Raw genomic sequence first — 21,874 nt, 5'->3', positions numbered from 1 at the left:
AAAATTTAGTGTTACTTTTCCTGGAAAAGAAAAACAACCCATAATTATGTATGGCTAATTATATGCTGGAAAAAAATCATGAAAGTACAGATTGATAATACTATACATTTATTCCACTTCAGCTGAGCTTTGTTTTAGCAATAATTGATTACCTTATCACATTTTCCTAGTCAACATCTTTCTGTCTTTCTATTCAGTTGTTATCCCAAGATTCCTTCTTCTTCAAGTATTCCTTAAATTCCCAAATTCAGCTCATCTCATTCCCTAATTCTCAGTAGATGCTGTTGCCACCTATCTCAGAAAACAGAAACTTAATTTTAAATTATAAATTTCTATAAACTTGTCTACACTTCATTATTTTCTGCCTTTTTCCAGTACCAAAAAATAAACGATGCTCCTCTTATTATCCAAGCCTTCATTCACTCCCTCTACTTAAGGATGCTGCTCAGTCAATTTTCCTTTGTTTTTCTAAATCTCTCCCTCTGGATCTTATTATTGTTGCTCCCTGCAATCTGGTTTCTATCCTTACCATTCCAGTGATACCACTTTTAGTAAGATAACTTGTGACTTCCTTTTTGCCACATCAAAGCAGGATCAGTTTAACTAATCTTAGTATGGTTGACTTCTTCCTTGTACTTTTCTCTTTTTCCTTTGTTTTTCTGAATCTAATCTATTTGCCTCCTTACCTAACTTTTACTTCGATATCTCTTTTGGTAGCACTTTTTCCTCTGTCTACCCTTAAAAATAATTTTCCTATGGCTCTGACCTCTGCCCTCTAAAGTTCTCTTCCTGAGCATTTACATTTACACATAGATTCAATTCTTTGAGGGCAGGATCCATGTTTTTTTAATCTTTCTGTTGTTCTGTAGAATAGTGCCTGAGGTATACTAGTCATAAAATAATATTGTTGAATGAATAAATTAGTTTAGATAAGTATAGTTATCCATTTATTCAACAGAATATTCATTGGTAAATATTTATCTGTGAATGAAAAATAACTCTTGCAATTCCACCTTTCATAGATGGAATGAAAGAGACCATGGATCTCATGTTGATATATTTTTTCAATATTTTCTCTGTGTAGTGTCTGAGCTTCTTACTATTTTAATTATTTGGATATCTACTATATTTATATATTTAGGACCCTTTCAACAAAATCCAAAAGTAGGAAATTTCCAGAACCACCAAACAATGAAGATGAAGATACAGATGTCAAAGCTGAAAGACTAAAGGTCAAAGAGCTGATGAACTGCCAGTGTTGTGAGGAGGTAATCTAGTCTCTGGCTAAGTCATATTAAATGTGAAAAGGTCAGTTCCCAATGAATAGTAATTAATTTGAAAAAATTTCTTTGGGAGATATTTCTTCCTCTTTATTTTGAATAAGCCATTATTTTATTCATAAGTGTACATTTATTTGTACAGTACCTCTTATTAACAAATATAGATCTTAAAATATGGACATGTAGTGTGTGCATCCTGTTATCTCATGATAGGAATGTGATTCATAACTTCTTCCTAAATCCTGTTTCCTTTATTAGAAACCAGCTATTATGGTCAACAATTTGCATAAAGAATATGATGACAAGAAAGATTTTCTCCTTACGAGAAAAGTAAAGAAAGTGGCAACTAAATATGTCTCTTTCTGTGTGAAAAAAGGCAGGTATTTCATTAATTTTACTTAAGTAACTTTTCTAGAAAAGAATTTCCAATTTTAGTTTGATTTGCATATGATGATTTTCTCTTTCAATTCCCTTAGGAGAAATACTAGGACTATTGGGTCCAAATGGTGCAGGCAAAAGTACAATTATTAATATTCTGGTTGGTGATATAGAACCAACTTCAGGCCAGGTATGATATATGAGGGTGTGGGATATGTTGAATATGATTTACATTTTTAATTAAAATATATTTTCCAGTGACAGATTGAGAATTTGATACTTATGCTTTTATCTATTTTTGTATTAGTTTTTTTAGTACAGCTTGGTCAAATTATGGTCTTTTTAGTTATGTGTAAAAATATTGTACTTAGTAAAAAAGTTCATATATATCTGCATGCATACACATATATAATGGCTCTGATTTTATAATTATTACACATATGGGTTATTTGTTCACTGCCTTAATGGAAGACAGTTGTCTTAACTTCAGGAGACATGGGGGCTAGTCCTTTTATTTTTTGAACAATTTTATTGAGATGTATTCACATAACATACAAGCCATCCAAAGTGTGTAACCAGTGGCTTTTAGTTTATTCAGAGTTGTGCATTCATCACCACAATTTTACATTTTCATTACTCCAAAAATAAAAACCTCATAGCCTTTAGCAATTACCTCTTAATCTCTCTCTTCTGCCCCAGTCCTACAGAACCACTAATCAAATTCTTTCTCTATAGATTTATTTATATTTACATTTTATACAGATGGAATCATACAATATGTAGTACTTTCTGTCTGTGTAAATTATTGTTTTTTTTTAATTAGATAAGGTGCAGGTTTTCATAAAAGTCATATAAAAAAATACAGCGTTCCCATACACCTCTCTGTTGTTGACTCTTTGTATTGTTGTGGTACCTTTGTTACAATTAATGAAAGATTATTAAACACTGTAAATTATAGTTCTTAGTTTGCATTAGCTGTAATTTTTTCTGTATACCACTCTGACTTACACCTTGTAATAGTGTTGTACATTTGTTATAATTCATGAAAGAACATTCTTCTGTTTGTACTATTAACCACAGTCATGGTCCACAATAGAATTCACCATGTTATAGTCTCATGTTTTATCCTCTTAACTTCCTTCTAGTAACAAACATGACCCAAAAACTTCCCCTTTTCAATCACATTCACACCCATAATTCAGCACTGTTAAATTACCCTCACAACAATCTGCTACTATCATACTATCCATTTCCAAGCATTTATAATCAGCCTATTTAGAAATTTTGCACAAATTAATCATTAGCTCTCCATTCTCTACCCCCATTTATCTCCTGGTAATCTATATTCTAGTTTCTAACTCTGTGAGTTGCTGATTCTAATTATTTCATGTCAATCAGATCATATAATATTTGTCCGTGTCTGGCTTATTAAACTCCATGTAACCTCCTCAAGGCTCATCCATATTATCACATATCAGTACTTTATTCCTTCTTGAAGCAGAATAATATTCTGTCATGTATACATTTTATTTATCTGTTCATCTGTTGAAAGACGCTGAGTTGCTTGCATTTTTCGGCATGTAAATAATGCCATTGTGAACATCAGCGTTCAAATGTCTGTTCGCATCCCTGCTTGCGGTTCTTCCAGGTATGTACTTAGTAGCGGATTGCCAGATTAGCTTCCTGAAGATTTGCCAAACTGTCTTCCACAGCAATGGCACCATTTTACATTTCCACCAGCAGTGAATGCATGTTCCTGTTTCTCCACATCCTCTCTGACACTTGTAGTTTTCTGTGTTTTTAACGGTGGCCATTCTAGTAGGTACAAAATGATGACTGCACTGTGGTTTTGATTTGCATTTCCTTGATAGCTACTGATGTTGAAAATCTTTACATGTGCTTTATAGCCATTTATATTTCCTCATTGGAAAAATGTCTATTCAAGTCTTTTGCCTATTTTTAACTGGGTTATTTATTTTTTTTATTATTGAGTTGTAGGATTTGTTTATATATTCTGGATATTAAACCCTTATTGACTATAGGTTTCCACATATTTTCTCCTATTGAGTAGGTTATCTTTTCATTACTTCACAAAGACTGTTGAGGCAGAAAAGTTTTTAATTTTGAAGAAGTCAGACTTAATCTGTTTTTCCTTTCATTGCTTGTGCTTTGGGTGGAAAAAGATCTTGAGGTTACTCCCTTACATTATCTTCTAGGAGTTTTATGTTTTTCGTTCTTCTGTTTAGGTCTTTGATACATTTTGAGTTAATTTTTTTAATAAGGTGTGAGGGAGGGGTCCTCCTTTGTTCTTTTGCATATGGATATCCAGTTCTCCAAGTACCATTTGTTGAAGAAATATTGCTGTCTCAGTTGAGTGGACTTGACAGCCTTGTCAAATACCAGTTGGCCATAAATGTGAGGGTCAATTTCTCAACTCTCAGTGCAATTCCATTGGTCAATATATCTACCTTTATGCCAGTAACATTCTGTATTTATCACTGTAGCTTTGCAATATGCTTTAAAGCCAGGAAGTATAGGTCTTCCAACTTGGTTCTTCTTTTTCAAGATATTTTTGGCTATTCAGGGCCCCTTGTCTTTCCAAATACATTTGATAATTAGCTTTCCCATTTTTGCAAAGTAGGTTGTTGAAATTTTGGGGAGGTAGAATTGACATCTTAATGATAACTAGTTATCTAATCCATGAACATGGAGTATCCTTCCATTTATTTAGGCTTTCTTTTGTCAAAATTTTAGGGTTTTCTGTGTATAAAGGATTTATATTTACAGCTTTGCTCAGATTTATTCCTAGATATTTGATTCTTTTAGTTGCTGTTGTAAATGGCGTCTTTCCTTGCTTTCCTCCTCACATTGCTCTAGTGTATAGAAATTGCTGACTTTTGTGTGTTGGTCTTGTATATCCCGCCACTTTGCTAAATTTGTTTATTAGCTCTAGTAGATCTGTTGTTTATATTTTGGGAACTATATATATATAGAATTATATCATCTGCAAATGGCAAAAGTTTTACTTCTTCCTTTCCAATTTGATGCCTTTTATTTTTCTTGCCTAACTTCTCTAGGTAGAACATCTCACACAGTGTTGAGTAACAGTGGTGACAGTGGGCATACTTGTCTTGTTCCAGACCTTAGAGGGAAAACTTTCAGTCTTTCACTATTGAGTATGATGTTACTTGTGGGTGTTTTTTGTTTGTTTGTTTGTTTTTCTTAATTAAAAAAAATTACAGGAAATAAACACAAACATTCTTAACATATGCTCATTCTGTTCTACATATATAACCAATAATTCACAATATCATCACATACTTGCATATTCATCATCATGATTATTTCTTAGAACATTTGCATCAATTAAGAAAAGAAATAAAAAGACAACAGAAAAATAAAACAAAAACAGAAAAAAAAAATTATACATACCATACCTCTTACCTCCTACTTTCAATGATCACTAGCATTTCAAATAAATTTATTTTAACATTTGTTCCCCCTATTATTTATTTTTATTCCATATGTTCTACTCGTCTGTTGACAAGGTAGATAAAAGGAGCATCAGACACAAGGTTTTCACAATCACACAGTCACATTATGAAAGCTATATCATTATTCAGTCATCATCAAGAAACATGGCTACTGGAATACAGCTCTACATTTTCAGGCAGTTCCCTCCAGCGTCTCCATTGCATCTAAGATAACAAGGTGATATCTACTTAATGCGTAAGAATAACCTCCAGGATAACCTCTTGGCTCTGTTTGGCATCTCTCAGCCATTGCCACTTTGTCTCATTTCACTCTTCCCTCTTTTGGTCGAGAAGGTTTTCTCAATCCCTTGATGCTGAGTCTCAGCTCATTCTAGGATTTCTGTCCCACATTGCCAGGAAGGTCCACACCCCTGGGAATCATATCCAATGTAGACAGGGGGAAGGTGGTGAGTTTGCTTGTTGTGTTGGCTGGAGAGAGAGTCTACATCTGAACAACAAAAGAGGCTCCCTTGGGGGTGACTCTTAGGCCTAATTTTAAGTAGGCTTGACCTGTCCTTTGTGGGGTTAAGTTTCATATGAACAAACCCCAAGAATGGGGGCTCAGCCTATAGCTTTGGTTGTCCACACTGCTTGTGAGAATATCAAGAATTCAACTTGAGGAGATTGAATTTTCCCCCATTCTCACCGTTCCTCGAAAGGGACTTTGTAAATACTTTTCTGCTCACTGATCGAATCACTCTGGGATTCATCGGGGCATTACTCTGGACAAACCAACAAAATCTCATGTCCTACCCAAGGTTCCATGTACTTATATTGTTCAACAAGCTATCTACATAAGTTATATTAGGAGATGCACTATTTTGTACCAAATAAATATTTTTTGCTTTAGTCTCACACATAAGTTGTAATTTTAAAATATTAATTACCATCTATTTTCAGCACCCTGCAGTAATGACATTCCTTTGTTCTTCCTCATGCAAAAATATTTTTAAAATTTGTACATTTAGTCACTATCATTATACACTCTAGGCATTCCTAAATTATACCATCTCAATTTTATTGTCTCTCTTTCTTCCTGATTTCATTTATGCCCCCAGCCCTCCTCCCTCTATCATTCTCACATTCAGCGTTTTAATGTAATTGTATTACAGTTAGGTAGTATTGTGCTGTCCATTTCTGAGTTTTTATATTCAATCCTGTTGCACTATCGGTATCCCTTCAGCTCCAATTACCCAATATCTTGCCCTATTTCTGTCTCCTTATAGTTGTACCCCAAGACACTTACTAATCAGAATGTCAGAGGTCAAAGAGAAAGAGAGAATCTTGAAAGCATCAAGAGAAAAGCAATCCATCACATACAAGGGAAACCCAATAAGACTATGTGTAGATTTCTCAGCAGAAACCATGGAGACAAGAAGACAGTAGGATGATATATTTAAATTACTAAAAGAGAAAAACTGCCAACCAAGAATTCTTTACCCAGCAAAACTGTCCTTCAAAAATGGGAGAGAAATTAAAACATTCTCAGACAAAAAATCACTGAAAGAATTTGTGACCAAGAGACCAGATCTGCAAGAAATGCTAAAGGGAGCACTAGAGACATCAAAAGACATAGACTGGCAGAATGGATTAAAAAACAGGACCCATCTATATGCTGTCTACAGGAAACACATCTTAGATTCCAAGATAAACATAGGTTGAAAGTGAAAGGTTGAGAAAAGATATTTCTTGCAAATAACAATCAGAAAAGAGGAAGAGTAGCTATATTAATATCCAACAAATTATACTTCAAATGTAAAACAGTTAAAAGATACAAGGATACTATGTATTAATAAAAGGAACAATTCAGCATGAAGACATAACAATCATAAATATTTATGCACTGAACCAGAATTCTCCAAAATAGATGTGGCAAACTCTGAAAAGAGAAATAGACACATCTGCCATAATAGTTGGAGACTTCAGTTCCCCACTCTCGTCAATGGACAGAAAATCTAGACAGAGGATCAATAAAGAAACAGAGAATTTGAATAATACAATAAATGAGCTAGACTTAGCAGATATTTATAGAACACTACACCCCACAACAGCAGGATACACTTTTTTCTCAAGTGCTCATGGCTCATTCTCAAGGATAGACCATATGCTGGGTCACAAAGCAAGTCTCAATAAATTTAAGAAGATTGAAATCATACAAAATACTTTTTCAGATCATAAAGGAATGAAGTTGAAAATCAGTAATAGGCAGAGTACCAGAAAATTCACAAATATGTGGAGGCTCAACAACACATTCGTAAACAACCAGTGGGTCAAGGAAGAAACTACAGGAGAAATCAGTAAATATCTCAAGGCAAATGAAAATACAACATATCAAAACTTATGGGATGCACCAAAGGCAGTGCTAAGAGGGAACTTTATTGCCCCAAATGAACATATCAAAAAAGAAGAAAGGGCAAAAATCGAGGAATTAACTGTCCACTTGAAAGAACTAGAGAAAGAACAGCAAACTAACCCCAAAGCAAGCAAAAGGAAAGAAATAGTAAAGAATAGTGCAGAAATAAATGAAATTGAGTATATACTGATTATATATGTAGAACGAAATGATCATATGTTAATGTTTTTGTTCTTTTGATGTTAAATTTTTTTTAATTAATAAATAAATTTTTAAAAAAGTAAATATCTGCACTGATATTACTCTGACTCTAGGGTGGGGATTGAATTAATCCACCTACCACTTCTTTCACAAAAGTAAATTAAGCAAAAATAATTACTAAAAATAAGTTGTGTTTCTTTAGGTATTTCTAGGAGATTATTCTTCAGACCTGACTGAAGATAATGATTCCATTAAGTGTATGGGATACTGTCCTCAGACGAACCCACTGTGGCCAGATATTACACTGCAGGAACATTTTGAAATTTATGGAGCTATGAAAGGAATGAGTCCAGGTGACATGAAAGAAGTCATAAACCGGTAAAATAATTGTCTTTAGCACCTCTTCTTACTTGAGGGAAAGATTAACTTTCACATTTTAAAATTTTGCTTAATAGGCGTTTCTGTGCATCATAATTTTCATTGAAAGTCATTATTTTTCATATATTCTTTACAGAATTATAACAGCTATGAAAAACAGGCAGTTTTTTCTGTTTCTAATTACAGAATGAATATAACTATACATATAAAGTCACGAAGCTTACTTTAATTTAAAATGAAGCTTTTTATCATTAACGTATTAATTTGTTTAAAATGATGTAAATTGTAAAGTTTTGATCTTATCTAATTATAATAAGCTTCAACTGAATAACTTATAGATAAAATAATCTCAGTGGTCAAAAGCAATGTATATAAGTATTGATATATATTATGGTGTGCTCATTTGTATTGTCCATTTTGCAGAATTACAAATGCACTTGATTTAAAAGAACATCTTCAGAAAACTATAAAGAAACTACCTGCAGGAATCAAACGAAAGGTATTTTCATAAATAATAAATATGTATATATTTTATTATAGTGTTTGTTACTATCTTGATAGAATTTCTTATAGTGATATCTTACTAGGTTTTGTGCTTTTTATTTCCCCATTTTCTTTCCATCTAGTTGTGTTTTGCTTTAAGTATGCTAGGAAATCCTCAAATTACTCTGTTAGATGAACCATCTACAGGTATGGATCCTAAAGCCAAACAGCACATGTGGTGAGTATGCATGAAAGAAACTTGAGACACATTAATCATGCATATAAGAATAGTTTTATTAGTGTAATACATATTGATTAAAAACCCAATGAAAGTAGGGGGTGCCAGGGTAGTTCAGTGATAGAATTCTTGCCTGCCATGCGAGAGACCCTGGTTCAATTCCCTGCCCATGCATTAGCCCCCTGCCCTCACCAAAAAAAAAAAAAAAACAACAAATGGTGCTGCAATAATGGGAATGAAATGTGACCCCCACCATATAGCATACAGAAAAAAAAAATGAAAATGTTAATATAGTAATTAAAAAATATTTAGATTTCTATAAACTTTTTAAGCTTATCATTTGGTAAGTTTTAAGTGACCAAATTAAGCAAGCAGCTGGATTTTAAACTTAGTTAATTTTTCATGAGGTGTTAATAGTATTTTATATATTCCGGAACAAAAATGGGTATGTGAGTAATTACTAAAATAAAGAGTGCTGTTATTGAAACTATTGAAATAGTTTTTAAAAGTTTTTTCCCCCCTAGTCCTTTAACATACAAATTATCTTTCTCATAATTATACTGTCTTGAATTTGTGTTGGAACTCTGCCTAGGAATTCAAAGTACTAATTAGTTGACCAACCCTTTGGGCCTCAGTTTTCATGTCTGAAAGGCTAAGGTTTCCTTCATTGCATGATTCTATGAATTTTTTTTTTTTGTAACATGAAAGTCATCAATCTCTAAGAGTTACTGATTAATATAATTTTATCCCATAGAAACATTTAAAATCATGGAATTTTCGTTTTTTCATTTGACAAACTTTTAAAAATAAGGGAAAATAAATTAGAATATAAAAATCACCATTGTGCAGATTATAATACCACAGCAGTTGATATTTGGTATGTTTTAACCAAATGATTGGATTTCAAAAATGAAGTATTGCGTTAACATATAGGTGTTTTCCTCTCATGTCAATTTTTTATGTATTTTATAGGCGAGCAATTCGAACTGCATTTAAAAACAAAAAGCGAGCTGCTATTCTGACCACCCATTATATGGAGGAGGCAGAGGCTGTCTGTGACCGAGTGGCCATCATGGTGTCTGGGCAGTTAAGGTAGATGTCTAGACAACATGCCATTTAAGGAAATGGGGTGGTTTTGAATGCCATCATTCAAAGACTTAGTGATGCACATTGATTTAAATGTGTAAAAAATTGTTTCTTCGTTTGAATTTTAGGATCAGTCTTTAGCTTTTCTTTAGAATTTCTTGGAAATATGTTATTTCCAAAATGTGGTTGACTATTTTGCATTTGGAGTTAGCTTAATTATTCAACATTTTGGGATTTTATTTCCAGGCATGGTATTTGATGTATTTAAAAAATTAATGTTAAGATAGTATTGGATTATAACCCAAAATGTAAAATAATTACATTGAGTTCATCCTCATATAAAAAAATAATTGAATAAATAAATAGTGAGGGGAGGCAAATATTTCTTATGGAATTCCAAATAATACATGCATATATAGCTCCCTCCATGAAGGGGAACTTCATAACCTATCTCCCAAGTATTTTCTGGACTTAGGAAGTCACTTGTAAAAACTGAAGAATGGAAAAGGGAAAATAGTAACTTCATAGTAGAGAAGCCTGACAAAAACTGGCATAACCAAGAGATGGCATGTGGTATATCATGTATCCCCTGATATGATGTAGTAGGAGGGGTTGCAGCTCTGCAGTATTCTCTCCAGAAACCCATAACCCTAGTCTAATCATGAGGAAAAACATCAGACTAAACCGAATTGAGGAACATTCTATAAAACACCTGACCATTATTTCTCAAAACTTTCGGTCATGAAAATCAAGGAAAGATTGAGTGAGAAATTGTCACAGTCCAGTGGAGACTAAGGAGACATAGCAACTAACTACAATGTGGTATCTTGGATAGATCCTGGAACAGAAATGAAAAAACTGATGAAATCCAAATGAAGTCTAAAGCTAGTTAATAGTAATGTACCAGTGCGGTTTCCTAATGCACCATAGTAATGTAAAATGATAACAATAGAGAAACTGAAACTGGGTGAAAGGTTTTTGGAGACTCTGTGTATTATCCTTGCAACTTTTCTATAAATCTAAAATTATTCCAAAATAAAAAGTTTGAGAAAATGGTAGAGATTTAAATGAGAAATTATCTTTGAAGCTGTCAAGTCATTTTATATATGAATTTTCTTTTAAAAATTACTACAGATGTATTGGGACAGTACAACATCTAAAGAGTAAATTTGGGAAAGGCTACTTTTTGGAAATTAAATTGAAGGATTGGATAGAAAACCTAGAGGTAGACCGCCTTCAAAGGGAAATTCAATATATTTTCCCAAATGCAAGCCGTCAGGAAAGGTAAAGATACAAAAAATTTAGTTACATTTCTTTACAGAGTATTAATTATAAAAATTGATTGTTGTATTAAGGATTAGGGGAAAACTTTTTTCATACATAGGCAATATATCTATATTACATTAAAATATTTGTACAAAATATTGGGCTAAAGAAGTCCAATGTATTACAAATATTAGACTAATATACTGTGGAGTTTTATATCTGAGTGTTGGAGCATTCGATATTTGATAGTATTTAAGCTTTATAAAGTTCTTATTTGTTAGTAATGGTAGAGTTATTTTCATGTGCATGAAGATATCTTATGATTGCAAACAGTTTTTTTCAAATAAATAATACAATTAATAAATATCAAAATAAATTTTAATTTTGAAGTTTGTCTTTAGAATAAGTATTATGTTTGAATTTTTAAATTTTCCTATATCAGATTTCTCTTACCTTTTGTTTTCAGTTTTTCTTCTATTTTGGCTTTTAAAATCCCTAAGGAAGATGTTCAGTCCCTTTCACAATCTTTTTCTAAGCTGGAAGAAGGTAAGTAGTACTTGAAAAACACTGTAAGATAGTTATCAAATTATAAAAGAATTTTTTTTTGGCGTGGGTCTCTCTCATGGCAGGCTAGAATTCTGCCACTGAGCCACCGTTGCACTGCCCTATAAGAGAATTAAAAAAAAATTTTTTTATTATAAGATATAACATATACAAGGCAAAGAAAGAAAAGAGCAATAATTTTCAAAGCACACTTTAGCAAGTAGTTACAGAACAGATCCCAGAGTTTATCATGGGCTACCCGTACTTCCATCTCATATCCCACCTTCTAGCAGCTCCAAAACACTGGTGGCCAGCAGAAACTTCAATATAGTGATTTAGCAGCCATACTGATCTGTAAATCCCATTTTCTCCTTTATACCTCCTCCTCCTTCCTTAATCCCTCTCCCAGTCTATAGGAATTTTTGGGCAATGCCCATTCTGACTTCCTCATGATGAAAAGGGTTGTCAACACTAAAGGACAGGGGGTTAAAATTAATTGATAATCTTGGAGAGACTAGTCCCTCTGAAAGAATTTTATTTAAAATGTTTGGAATTTGGGACTAACAAAGCAAGATAAATAAGACACCTTTTTTTATCCATTTAATCTAAGATAAGATATAAATACTGTAACCACAGGTATTTTGTAGATTAATTACATCATATCATAATCCTTTTACAGTCTCCCTACAGTTTTATCACATTACATTTATGAGAAAGTTCAGCTTAATTATCTCTCAGTAATTCAGTCCACTAGTGGGAGCATTGAATTTCTTGAATCCTCACTTCATTCTGGGCCACATTACTAGCAGTGATATTAACACTCCACTGGCAGCAAAAGAAGGAAGGGGATTCATAGTGGGGGGGGGGGGGTGGACATCCAGAATAAGTTTAAAGAAGCTTATTGAATGTTGGCATTTTTAAAATAAATGATGGGTAGGATAAAGATATGCTGGTGGCCACAGAAAGAAATAAGCTTTTATATAGGGCAGTTGTTCATATGCAGGGTTATTTTACAGCATTTATAAACTATGAAACAACCTGTATTTGTTTATGTTAAGGTTTATCATTAATACTTTTACAAAATAACTAGGATTTTTAGGATTGTTCATTAAGTAAATGCTGAGTACAAAGAGATTTCCAGATACCCCAAATGTACCCATCATGATTATGGGTTACTATTATTTATGCCTAAGAGCACTAATTAGATTATTTTTGCATCTGTTATATACCATATATAATCAGAATTTTTTTTCCCTTTCTGTTGATTATTTTATAATCAAAGAAAACCCCTGAATTACTTGTGAAGAATAAAGGATTGAATAGAAAATCAGAAATGTAGTATTGTATTTCATTGTAAATTGATCTAAACTAAATATATAAAAGTATATGTAGATATTATCAATATCCAGAATCTAGTTCAAGAAATCAATAAAAGGTTATATTGGAGTTGGGGAATGGGAAGAGAGAGCAGGTATCAAAAGAAAACATGAAAGAAAGGAATAATGAGGAAGAATATAGAGGAGGAAAAGGAGAAGATGCTTGGAAAAAGTTAAATAAAACAAGTAACATTAAACATATAGTGCTTAGGGCATTAGGGGATTGTGGGGGTGGGAAAGAGAAAAGGAGCAAGTAGACAGGAAAATAACATTTTTCGCAGCTTCAAATTTAAATTGGTTTATGTGTATATATAACAGAAATTGTTAGCCACCTTAGTAGTCAATGCCATTTTATTCCTTTAAAATATTGGTAAAATATTGTTTTCTTATTTTAATAGCTAAACATACTTTTGCCATTGAAGAATACAGCTTTTCTCAAGCAACATTGGAACAGGTACTGTAAAGTTAAATTTTAAAAATGTGTCTTTACAGAAAAAAGTATCTTATATCAAACTGTTCAAGTTTATATTAATATGAGAGGGAGGGAGATTGTGAACCAAATTGTTGTTAGAATATTTCTAAACTTTGTATGATTTTCAGCAACTTCAGATCTCTGCCTTCTTATTTTGAGTAGCTCAGTTTTTGCAGTTTATAAAGAAAGTAGATGATGATGATGTTTCATATTAGCACATTTGATATTACACTCTAAATATTTGTACATCTTTTTTTATAACAGTGCTGCTTACTAAATTAATGAAAACAAATAACCTATTCTTTTAAAATAAAATTCATCTTTGCATGTGATGGAGATTAGTTTATTTTGTTTGAATAGTAGTAATACTATCAGTAAATCACTCTTGATGCTAATATTAATGTATTAGTATGAGTATAGTTAGAAATAGCCTTATATGCTTTCTGATTTAATTAAAAGTTCTTTTGAGATGCAGAATGCTGTATTTGATTTATTTCCTTTCATTTAGGTTTTTGTTGAACTAACTAAGGAGCAACAAGAAGAAGATAATAGCTGTGGAACTTTAAACAGCACACTTTGGTGGGAAAGAACACAGGAAGACAGAGTAGTATTTTGAACTTTTCCTCAGCTCTGCTTATTGAACTCATTTCTTCCTCACTTTATTTTAACTTTGACTTTAAAAGTTTATTTAAATGGTGACTGCAGAACCATGAAAGCATTCAGGATAAGTAAAATGCTCAGTTCACTAGATTTACTAAGCACCTTAATTGAAATGCTGTGTTTGTATGTTTTTGCTTTTCTTTAAATAAAACATATATAATTAAGTGAACCTGCATGTTTGTTCCGAAGTATATTGAACTGTAATTCCTATGTTGGTCTGGGTATTTACTTTTTCACCTTTCAGAAACAATGCTTCTGAATTTATAATTAAAAGCAATAGTGATGGAATAATTATATTTTGGACAGTTCATCTTTATTTTTAAAAATTTATACTATCTTGTCACATAAGTATATGTAATGTGCAGTCTGAATTAAAAATATAATGCTTAGATAATATGTAGAAAAGAGACATAAAGCAATATGAAGGTGTCTTGCTTCTCCTTTTTAGTTTCTTAAAGAATCTTTTTTTTTTTTCACATGGGCAGGCACCGGGAAGCAAACCTGGGTCTCCAGCATAGCAGGCGAGAACTCTGCCTATTGAGCCACCATGGCCCACCCTCTAAAAGAAATTTTGAATGGAAGTTGGCATCCTAAAAACCTAAAATAAAAGCACTATAGATAATCTCCGTGCAGATAGATGTATGCAGGAAGTAAAGACCCACTAGGTGGCACTCATCAATCATAAAAAATGAAATGAGACCTTGTTCAGTTGGGTGATTTTGGATATAGGTAACTTAGGTGTTTGAAGTTACATTTCTTCTGCTTATAGTAAAATTCATAAATGTTTTAATTATTGTAATTAAAGGAAGACTTTGTCTAGAATTTTATTTAATAGTTTAATTCTTTGACTCTGTGGCTCGAATGGCAGACATCTATAGAGATGACAGAATTCAGCCATACTTCCTCCACGCCATATAAAACACATACTTTTTTTTGTCATTTCCATTTCAAGGGCAATTTTAGTTATTCTTTGAATACAATAACTTGTAGGATAGTTGTTTGTTTTGGTAAATATTATTTAACTATTCTTTCCCCTGCAGAATTTTAATTATTATCAGTACATAAATTTGCTTAGGAACCTACCTGAGATTCTCTTTAGAATATGGTAGAATATAAATAAACAAGCTCTTTTGGGAGTTTAATTAAGACTTACAAGCAAAATACTTAATTCTCTTTAATATGAAACCAAAATTTTACCCTGCGACAGAGTTGAAATAAGGTTATTAGTCATGTGATCTTAGATATATCTTTCTTGTAGAATCTATGTATAGACTATGGGTATGATATAGTATAAATAATAATTGTGTACATTGTATTTCAACCAAATACATAGAAGTTTGAGCTTGCAAAAACAAATTAATGGGAGTGTGATATCACATTTATAGTCTTAAGGAACAACAAGAGCAGTAGCAACCTCAAAAGGATTTCTTGTTGAGTTACTTTAAATAGCCAAACCCATTAATAACGTTAATGTAGATGAAGCTTAATGAACTTTTAGCTCTACTGTGTAATAAAGAAGAGCGTTTGTGATCATAGGCTCTAAGTGATCTAAGTGTTCCTTTCTCCACCTCAGTTCAAGATAAGTGACTGGTATCTTCCCCCATTTCTTTGGCAATTACTGTACACATTCCAAATGGCATCTGCTTTACCAGCTATTTCAGAGGTCTTCTAACTAATCTAAATGAGGGGTCTTAGAAGTTACTGCTTGCATTTTATAACCCACTGCTAAATTATTTCTCCTTGTAAGATTTAGTTGGTATTAGTTTTTAAACCTTTATTTGTCACTGACAGTTAGTTGCCACATGACATCAGACTTTAATTTTGTATTCTTTACTAAAGAATTAGCCAAGGACTGCTGCATAATGAGTACAATTCAAGACACATTTGAAAACAAATCTTTACCTTTGTAGATAAATTAATAAGTCACACATTATATTTTCTAAGGAAATTATTGCTGAATGATGCCATAAATTTAAAGAATATATTAGTATTTAATAATCATCTAAATACTTGGGGGCCTCTCTCTGGAGATGCATAAACTTAAGCACTAAGCTGAGTATAAGAAGCAAACTGTTTCAATAGTTTACTAGGGCAGACACTGAAAAATGTTTTTCAGTTTTTAGAACCTGGTGATACTAAGAAACATGTTTTATTTCAAAATAGACCATGACTGACATGGAATGTTACATGCTTTTACCCATTAATTTGGTCATTATCCCTTTACGTTTTTTAATGTGATCGACATAAATTATTTTCTGAAAAGTGAAAGTTAAAGTTACTGACTAGTCAATCATATTTTTACCCATTGTATTCCTTTAGTTACTTTACTAATATTGAATATGAATACCTGCTCTTTTAAATATATTTTTTAAAAGGACTTTTTAATTTTTTTTTTTGGTTTTTACATACTGAGGGTGAATATATTTTGGTCATGCATTAAATTATTTGTAAAAATGTTCTGTTTCCTTTCTCACAGTAATGAAATCTTTCCAATATAAGAGAAATATAACTAATGCTTAGGAAAGCAAGAGTAAATGAGGAGGGAGGAAAAGGAAAGACAAAGTCAAATTTGAAATTTATCTTAATTTACAGTGTACTCATGTTTTTGAGCATATGTTACTTTCTTTTAAAATGTCGAATTGCTGCTCTCAAAACTTTTTCTTTACCAAAACAAATAAATATAAATATTTATTTTAGACAGAAGTTGGAAAGAACAGTTTCACCTAGCTTATATTTTTCCATCCATGGTCACGTTTTAAAATTAGAAGGGCTGAAATTTACTGAGTAACTATGGTTACTGGCAAACAAGGCAAATTTTGTCCTGTCGTGAGAATCAAGCAGTTGGCAACAATGAAAAACATTATGATGAGCATACTTTACATTTTACTTTGTGGCCTCTTAATTCTTTTTCCAGTTTGTTCTTGGAAAAAGCTGTAGGTGTTCTTTAAAATCATTTTTTCTTTAAATTGGCACAAGCTATTTTAAATTAATATTTTGCTTTTAATAATTATTAAAATGTCTTTAGAGTAATTCAATTCATCAAATATATTTGTGACTGTTTTTCAAATCCTAGGGGTTCTTTATATATAAGGATGATGTTCAATTTTAGTTCTTTAAGACCTTACAGTCTAGTAGGAGGAGATAAATACTTACATAAATATATTAGGACAAATGCATTGCTAGTGGTAGACTATTTTATAAGAGCACAGTTCTATTTAGGGTAAATATTGTTTATATTGTTCTGTTGGTCACACCGTTTCATTCTGAAATTACTCTGAATTTGTTAAAATATCATAACTATGTTTTCATGTAACATATAAACATTACATTTTGAAAAACATGTTTATCCTTAACGTATTTTTAATATTGATGACATTATGTATATTTCATTTTATTTCTTAAAATAACATATTACATAAAATGAAAGAATTTCTGCTCAGGTGAATAATTTTTATATTAACTATTCTTATAAGGCAAAAATTTACTAATTTATTTGTTACATCTTATATGTAATTCTTGATGCTGTTCTTTAAAGTAATATGATTATATTATTTATAGTGAGCTGTAAGAACTACAAGTATAAGACAAACACTTCGATTTTGTATACTGAAATGGATTTTTTGTTACTTAGTATTGATAACTGAATTATGAGTGGTACATTAAAATGAAAAAAAACTTGGCACTAAAATTATTAGTGGGTCCTTTTTTTTTAATGTCTGAGGGGAGTTTTCAACTACAGAAGGAACATTGATAGTTGTATTTTAATTCACATTCAGATTTTAAACTTAAACCAGGTATTCTTGTAGATCATTTTCACTCGATTAGCTGGCGTGTAATGGGGTGTATTATGAATTTAATTGCGTTCCACAAGAAGGTATGTCTGGGTGCTTGAAATCTAACCCCTGGTCCCATGAATGTGACCATATTTGAAGATGTTATTAGTTAAGATGAGAACAAACTGGATTAGGGTGGACCCTAATATGACTGTTGTTCTTACAAGGAGAGAAAATTTGTACATAGTGAGAGAGAGAGGGAGAAAGAAATCCACGTGATGGAGCAAGAAATTGAGTTATGCTGCAAGCTAAGGAATATCATGGATTGTCAGCCCCCGCCAGAACCCTACAGACCTCAGAGGAAGCATGGTCCTGTTGACAACTTGATTCGAACTTGTGTCTTCCAGAACTGTGAGACAGATTTCTGTTGTTTAAACCACCTAGTCTGTGGTACTTTGCTATAGAAACTTTGGCAAACTAGACAGAGTGGTCCTTTTCTTTTCCAGCTTTGAATTTTGGGGCATTGAATTGTGACTAATCCAACCTAAGTTTCAGAGTTTTGCAACCCAGTATTTTCCCCTACAGTTTATTGTTAGGTTTCATCTCATCTCATGATAATAGGGTTTTCCAAGTTTTGTGTTATATTTATAGCCTAATCTTAATTAAGGACTAACTAAATAAATCACTTGGGTTGCAATTTTACTTCCCTTTCTATTTTGCAATTCTTATGTCATTAGCCGAAATACTATGGTATCTGATGTTTTGGATCAACTTAGCTAATTATGTTATTTAGTAATATATTTCTCACATGATTGTAGGAAAAGATATTGAGTGATAATTGTATTATTTTATGTATTGGCTAGTTATTTCACTGGCCAAACTATACTTTAGATGTTTTCATGCAACTGTTAGGTAGTCGATGCTGGTTTTCTGTTGACTACATTCAAAGAGTCACACATCAGCTGAATGTAAAATCAAATTTGTGATTAAATATGATCAAAATTATTCTTGGTCAAACTCTTAAAAACTGATGAGAATCCCTAAACTATAATCTCATTGTATCTGTTAATTTTCCAAGATATTGTCATTATGCTTTAATTTATAATAAATAGGTAAGTGCAAATTTTAAAAGTAATCAAGAGCGAAAAGTAAGGCACCCTGCTCTTTTGCTCTCCAAGAAAATAATATTCCTACAGAGTGAAAAAGGAAAGTTTTTGTCTTCAAATATGTGAAAATATAGCTTTTATTTGGCTGAAGAAATATGACTTAAAAGGGATGACTGTAACCACAAGGAATGCAGGCTTTAGAATTTACCTTTCCATATCATGTTAGTAATTAATTCTTTAAAATTCATGTTGATGGTATCCAAAGCCCTTAAGGTTCAAGCAAAGATTGCTTTTCTATATCATTCATTCATTAATTTTAATGGGATGCCTATTTGAATCAAGCACTGTTCTAAGCACTAGGGATAAATTATCAAAACAATAGACAAAAATCCTTGTTCTCACTGAGCTTTTATTATGGTAGAGTGAGACAAATGATTTACCTAAATAAAATATATAATTTGTTAGGTGGTGGGAAAAAAAAAAGGAAGGAGATGAGGAGTGTTGAAGTGGTTGCTGCAGTGTTAAATAGGTGGGACCACACTGAGTAAGTGGTCTGGTGAAAGATCAGTACAGGAGGAGGGAACTGGAACTAGAAGGGCCCTGAGGCAAGAGAGGTGTGGCATTTTGAAGAGTGCTACATGACCAGTGAAGCTTGAGTGAACTGATCAAGGGACATTAGTAAAAGATGGAGTCCTTATGGACGCTGTTTGTTCTTTGAGTGAGATCAGAAGTTTTTAGAGGGTTTTGAGCAGAAGAGAGATATCATCTAACATAAATAAACAAGCAATATAGCTACTGTGTTTAAATAAATGGGAAAATACGTGAAGGAAAAAGGAGACCTGTTAGAAAGCTACTACATTGGATTAGGAAAGAGATTAGGATGAGTTAAATAAAGGGGGTGATAAGAATAGCATGTGGTAGGAAGTGGTTGGAAAATTGTATTGTGTTAGTTTATATTCCAAATAAAATTTCCCTTTTTAACTGCTTTCAAGTATACATTTCAGTGTGTTTGTGACATTCACAATGTTTATTACCATCACCATCATCCATTACCAAAACTTTTCCATCACCCCAAAAAGAAACTCTATTCCAGTTAAGCATTAGCTCCCCATTCACCACTGCCACATCCACCCCTGGTGACCTGTAATCAAATTTCTGTCCCTGAATTTACATATCCTAATTATTTCATTTAAGTGAGGTCATACAAATATTTGTCCTTTTGTGTCCTGATTTCACTCAGTATGATGTCTTCAAAGTTCATCTGTGTTGTACATGTATCAAAACTTTCTTCCTTTTTATGGCTGAGTAATAGTCCATTCAGTTTGCTTATCCATTCATCTTGGGGTACTTCCACCTGTTAGCTGTTGTGTATAGTGCTACTTTGAACATTGATTTAGAAATATCTGTTTGAATCTCTACTTTCTCTTCTTTTGGGTATATGCCCAGAAGTGAGATTGCCAGGTCACATAGAAATTCTATACTTAACTTTCTGAGGAACTGCCAAACTGTTTTCAAATGGGTGCATCATTTTACATTCCCACCAAAAATGCCTGAGGATTCCTGTTTCTCCACATCCTCATCAACATTTTTTTTAAATGTTGCATTTTTATTTTGCATTTAAAAAATAATATCCATTCTAGTAAATGTGAAGTAGTATCTCATTTTGGTTTCTATTTGCATTTTCCTAATGAGCATCTTTTCATGTGTTTAAATAGTCATTTGCATATCTTCTTTAGAGAAATGTCTGTTCTTTTGCTCATTTCAAAATTTGGCTGTATGTCTTATTGAGTTGTAGGAGTTCTTTATATATTCTGAATATTAAACCCTTATTAGATATGTATTTTCTAAATATTTTCTAGGTTGCCTTTTCACAAAAATGGTTGGATTTTAAATATGTTTTGAAGGTAAAGACTATAGGATCTGGAGTATTAGAGAGTCGATGACTCCAAGTTTTTTGTTATGAACTACTGGAGGAATGGAATTGTCATCAATTGTTGTCTTTCTGGCCCCATCTTCTACTAGTTTTACCATGGAAGTTCAGGTTTAAGGATGTGGAAGCAATATCAGGAATTCAGTTTTGGACTTGCTAAGTTTGAGATTCCCAGGAGGCATTAAGTGGAGATTTCCAGTAGGCAAAGGAAACAAACATCTGAGGCAGTGTTAGTTTTGGAAATCACTCTTGAGCTTAGCATCAAATGGGTATTGAGCAGCAAAGTAAGAAGTGCAACTGGTTTGTGAGTATATCTCAATAAAACCAGCAGATTACAAAAAACACAGCAAGGTCCAAACGAAATTGAGACACATATCACTAAACTACACTGCCAGAAGGCAGGGGTTGCACCCTGAGTAAGGAAATACTGAGAACAGATTTGAGACCTAGTTGACCAAAGCATTAGCAACTGAGAAATTGAAAAGGATGCAATTTTAAAGTGTTCAGGACGAGATGGCTTTGTTGAGAAGGCACCATTGGGAGAGGAGACAACTTTGGCAGGAGACCCATCCCTTGGGTGCATGATAGAGGAATGAAGAAGCAAAGACCTGGTAATATCACAGAATCAGAAGACGGACTACCAAAATCTCCCCGTATGGTACTTATTTAATAAAGAAACTATGTAATTGCTCTAGTCTAGAAACTCATATAGCCATGTTGTGCCAGTTTGAAAATATTATATACCCCAGAAAAGCCATGTTTTAATCCTGATCCAATCTTGTGGAGGCAGCCATTTCTTTTAATCCTGATTTAATACT

At 32.6% G+C, this 21,874-nt stretch overlaps 1 protein-coding gene across 8 annotated transcripts in view; it reads left to right on the top strand.

Moving 5' to 3' along the window:
• ABCA5 (ATP binding cassette subfamily A member 5) overlaps positions 1–14,556 on the top strand; it is a 167,166-nt gene extending 152,610 nt beyond the window's left edge. For 6 of the 8 annotated variants that reach the window (XM_077163686.1, XM_077163682.1, XM_077163683.1 and 3 more), the window contains 11 exons: positions 1,142–1,268; positions 1,539–1,656; positions 1,757–1,848; positions 7,948–8,123; positions 8,547–8,622; positions 8,750–8,844; positions 9,817–9,936; positions 11,065–11,214; positions 11,663–11,742; positions 13,514–13,569; positions 14,096–14,556. In XM_077163686.1, the coding sequence (XP_077019801.1) occupies positions 1,142–1,268; positions 1,539–1,656; positions 1,757–1,848; positions 7,948–8,123; positions 8,547–8,622; positions 8,750–8,844; positions 9,817–9,936; positions 11,065–11,214; positions 11,663–11,742; positions 13,514–13,569; positions 14,096–14,203 (1,198 nt within the window). In that variant the 3' untranslated portion in view covers positions 14,204–14,556. Of the gene's footprint in view, positions 1–1,141; positions 1,269–1,538; positions 1,657–1,756; positions 1,849–6,417; positions 7,764–7,947; positions 8,124–8,546; positions 8,623–8,749; positions 8,845–9,816; positions 9,937–11,064; positions 11,215–11,662; positions 11,743–13,513; positions 13,570–14,095 lie in introns of those variants that run through there. The other 2 variants (XM_077163688.1, XM_077163689.1) reach the window with 2 other exon arrangements.
• Positions 14,557–21,874: the final 7,318 nt, after the last annotated feature.

The sequence above is a fragment of the Tamandua tetradactyla genome, chromosome 6 (genome assembly GCF_023851605.1).
Source record: "Tamandua tetradactyla isolate mTamTet1 chromosome 6, mTamTet1.pri, whole genome shotgun sequence".
Classification (NCBI taxonomy): domain Eukaryota; kingdom Metazoa; phylum Chordata; class Mammalia; order Pilosa; family Myrmecophagidae; genus Tamandua; species Tamandua tetradactyla.
This window is presented reverse-complemented; position numbering and strand designations above follow the sequence as displayed.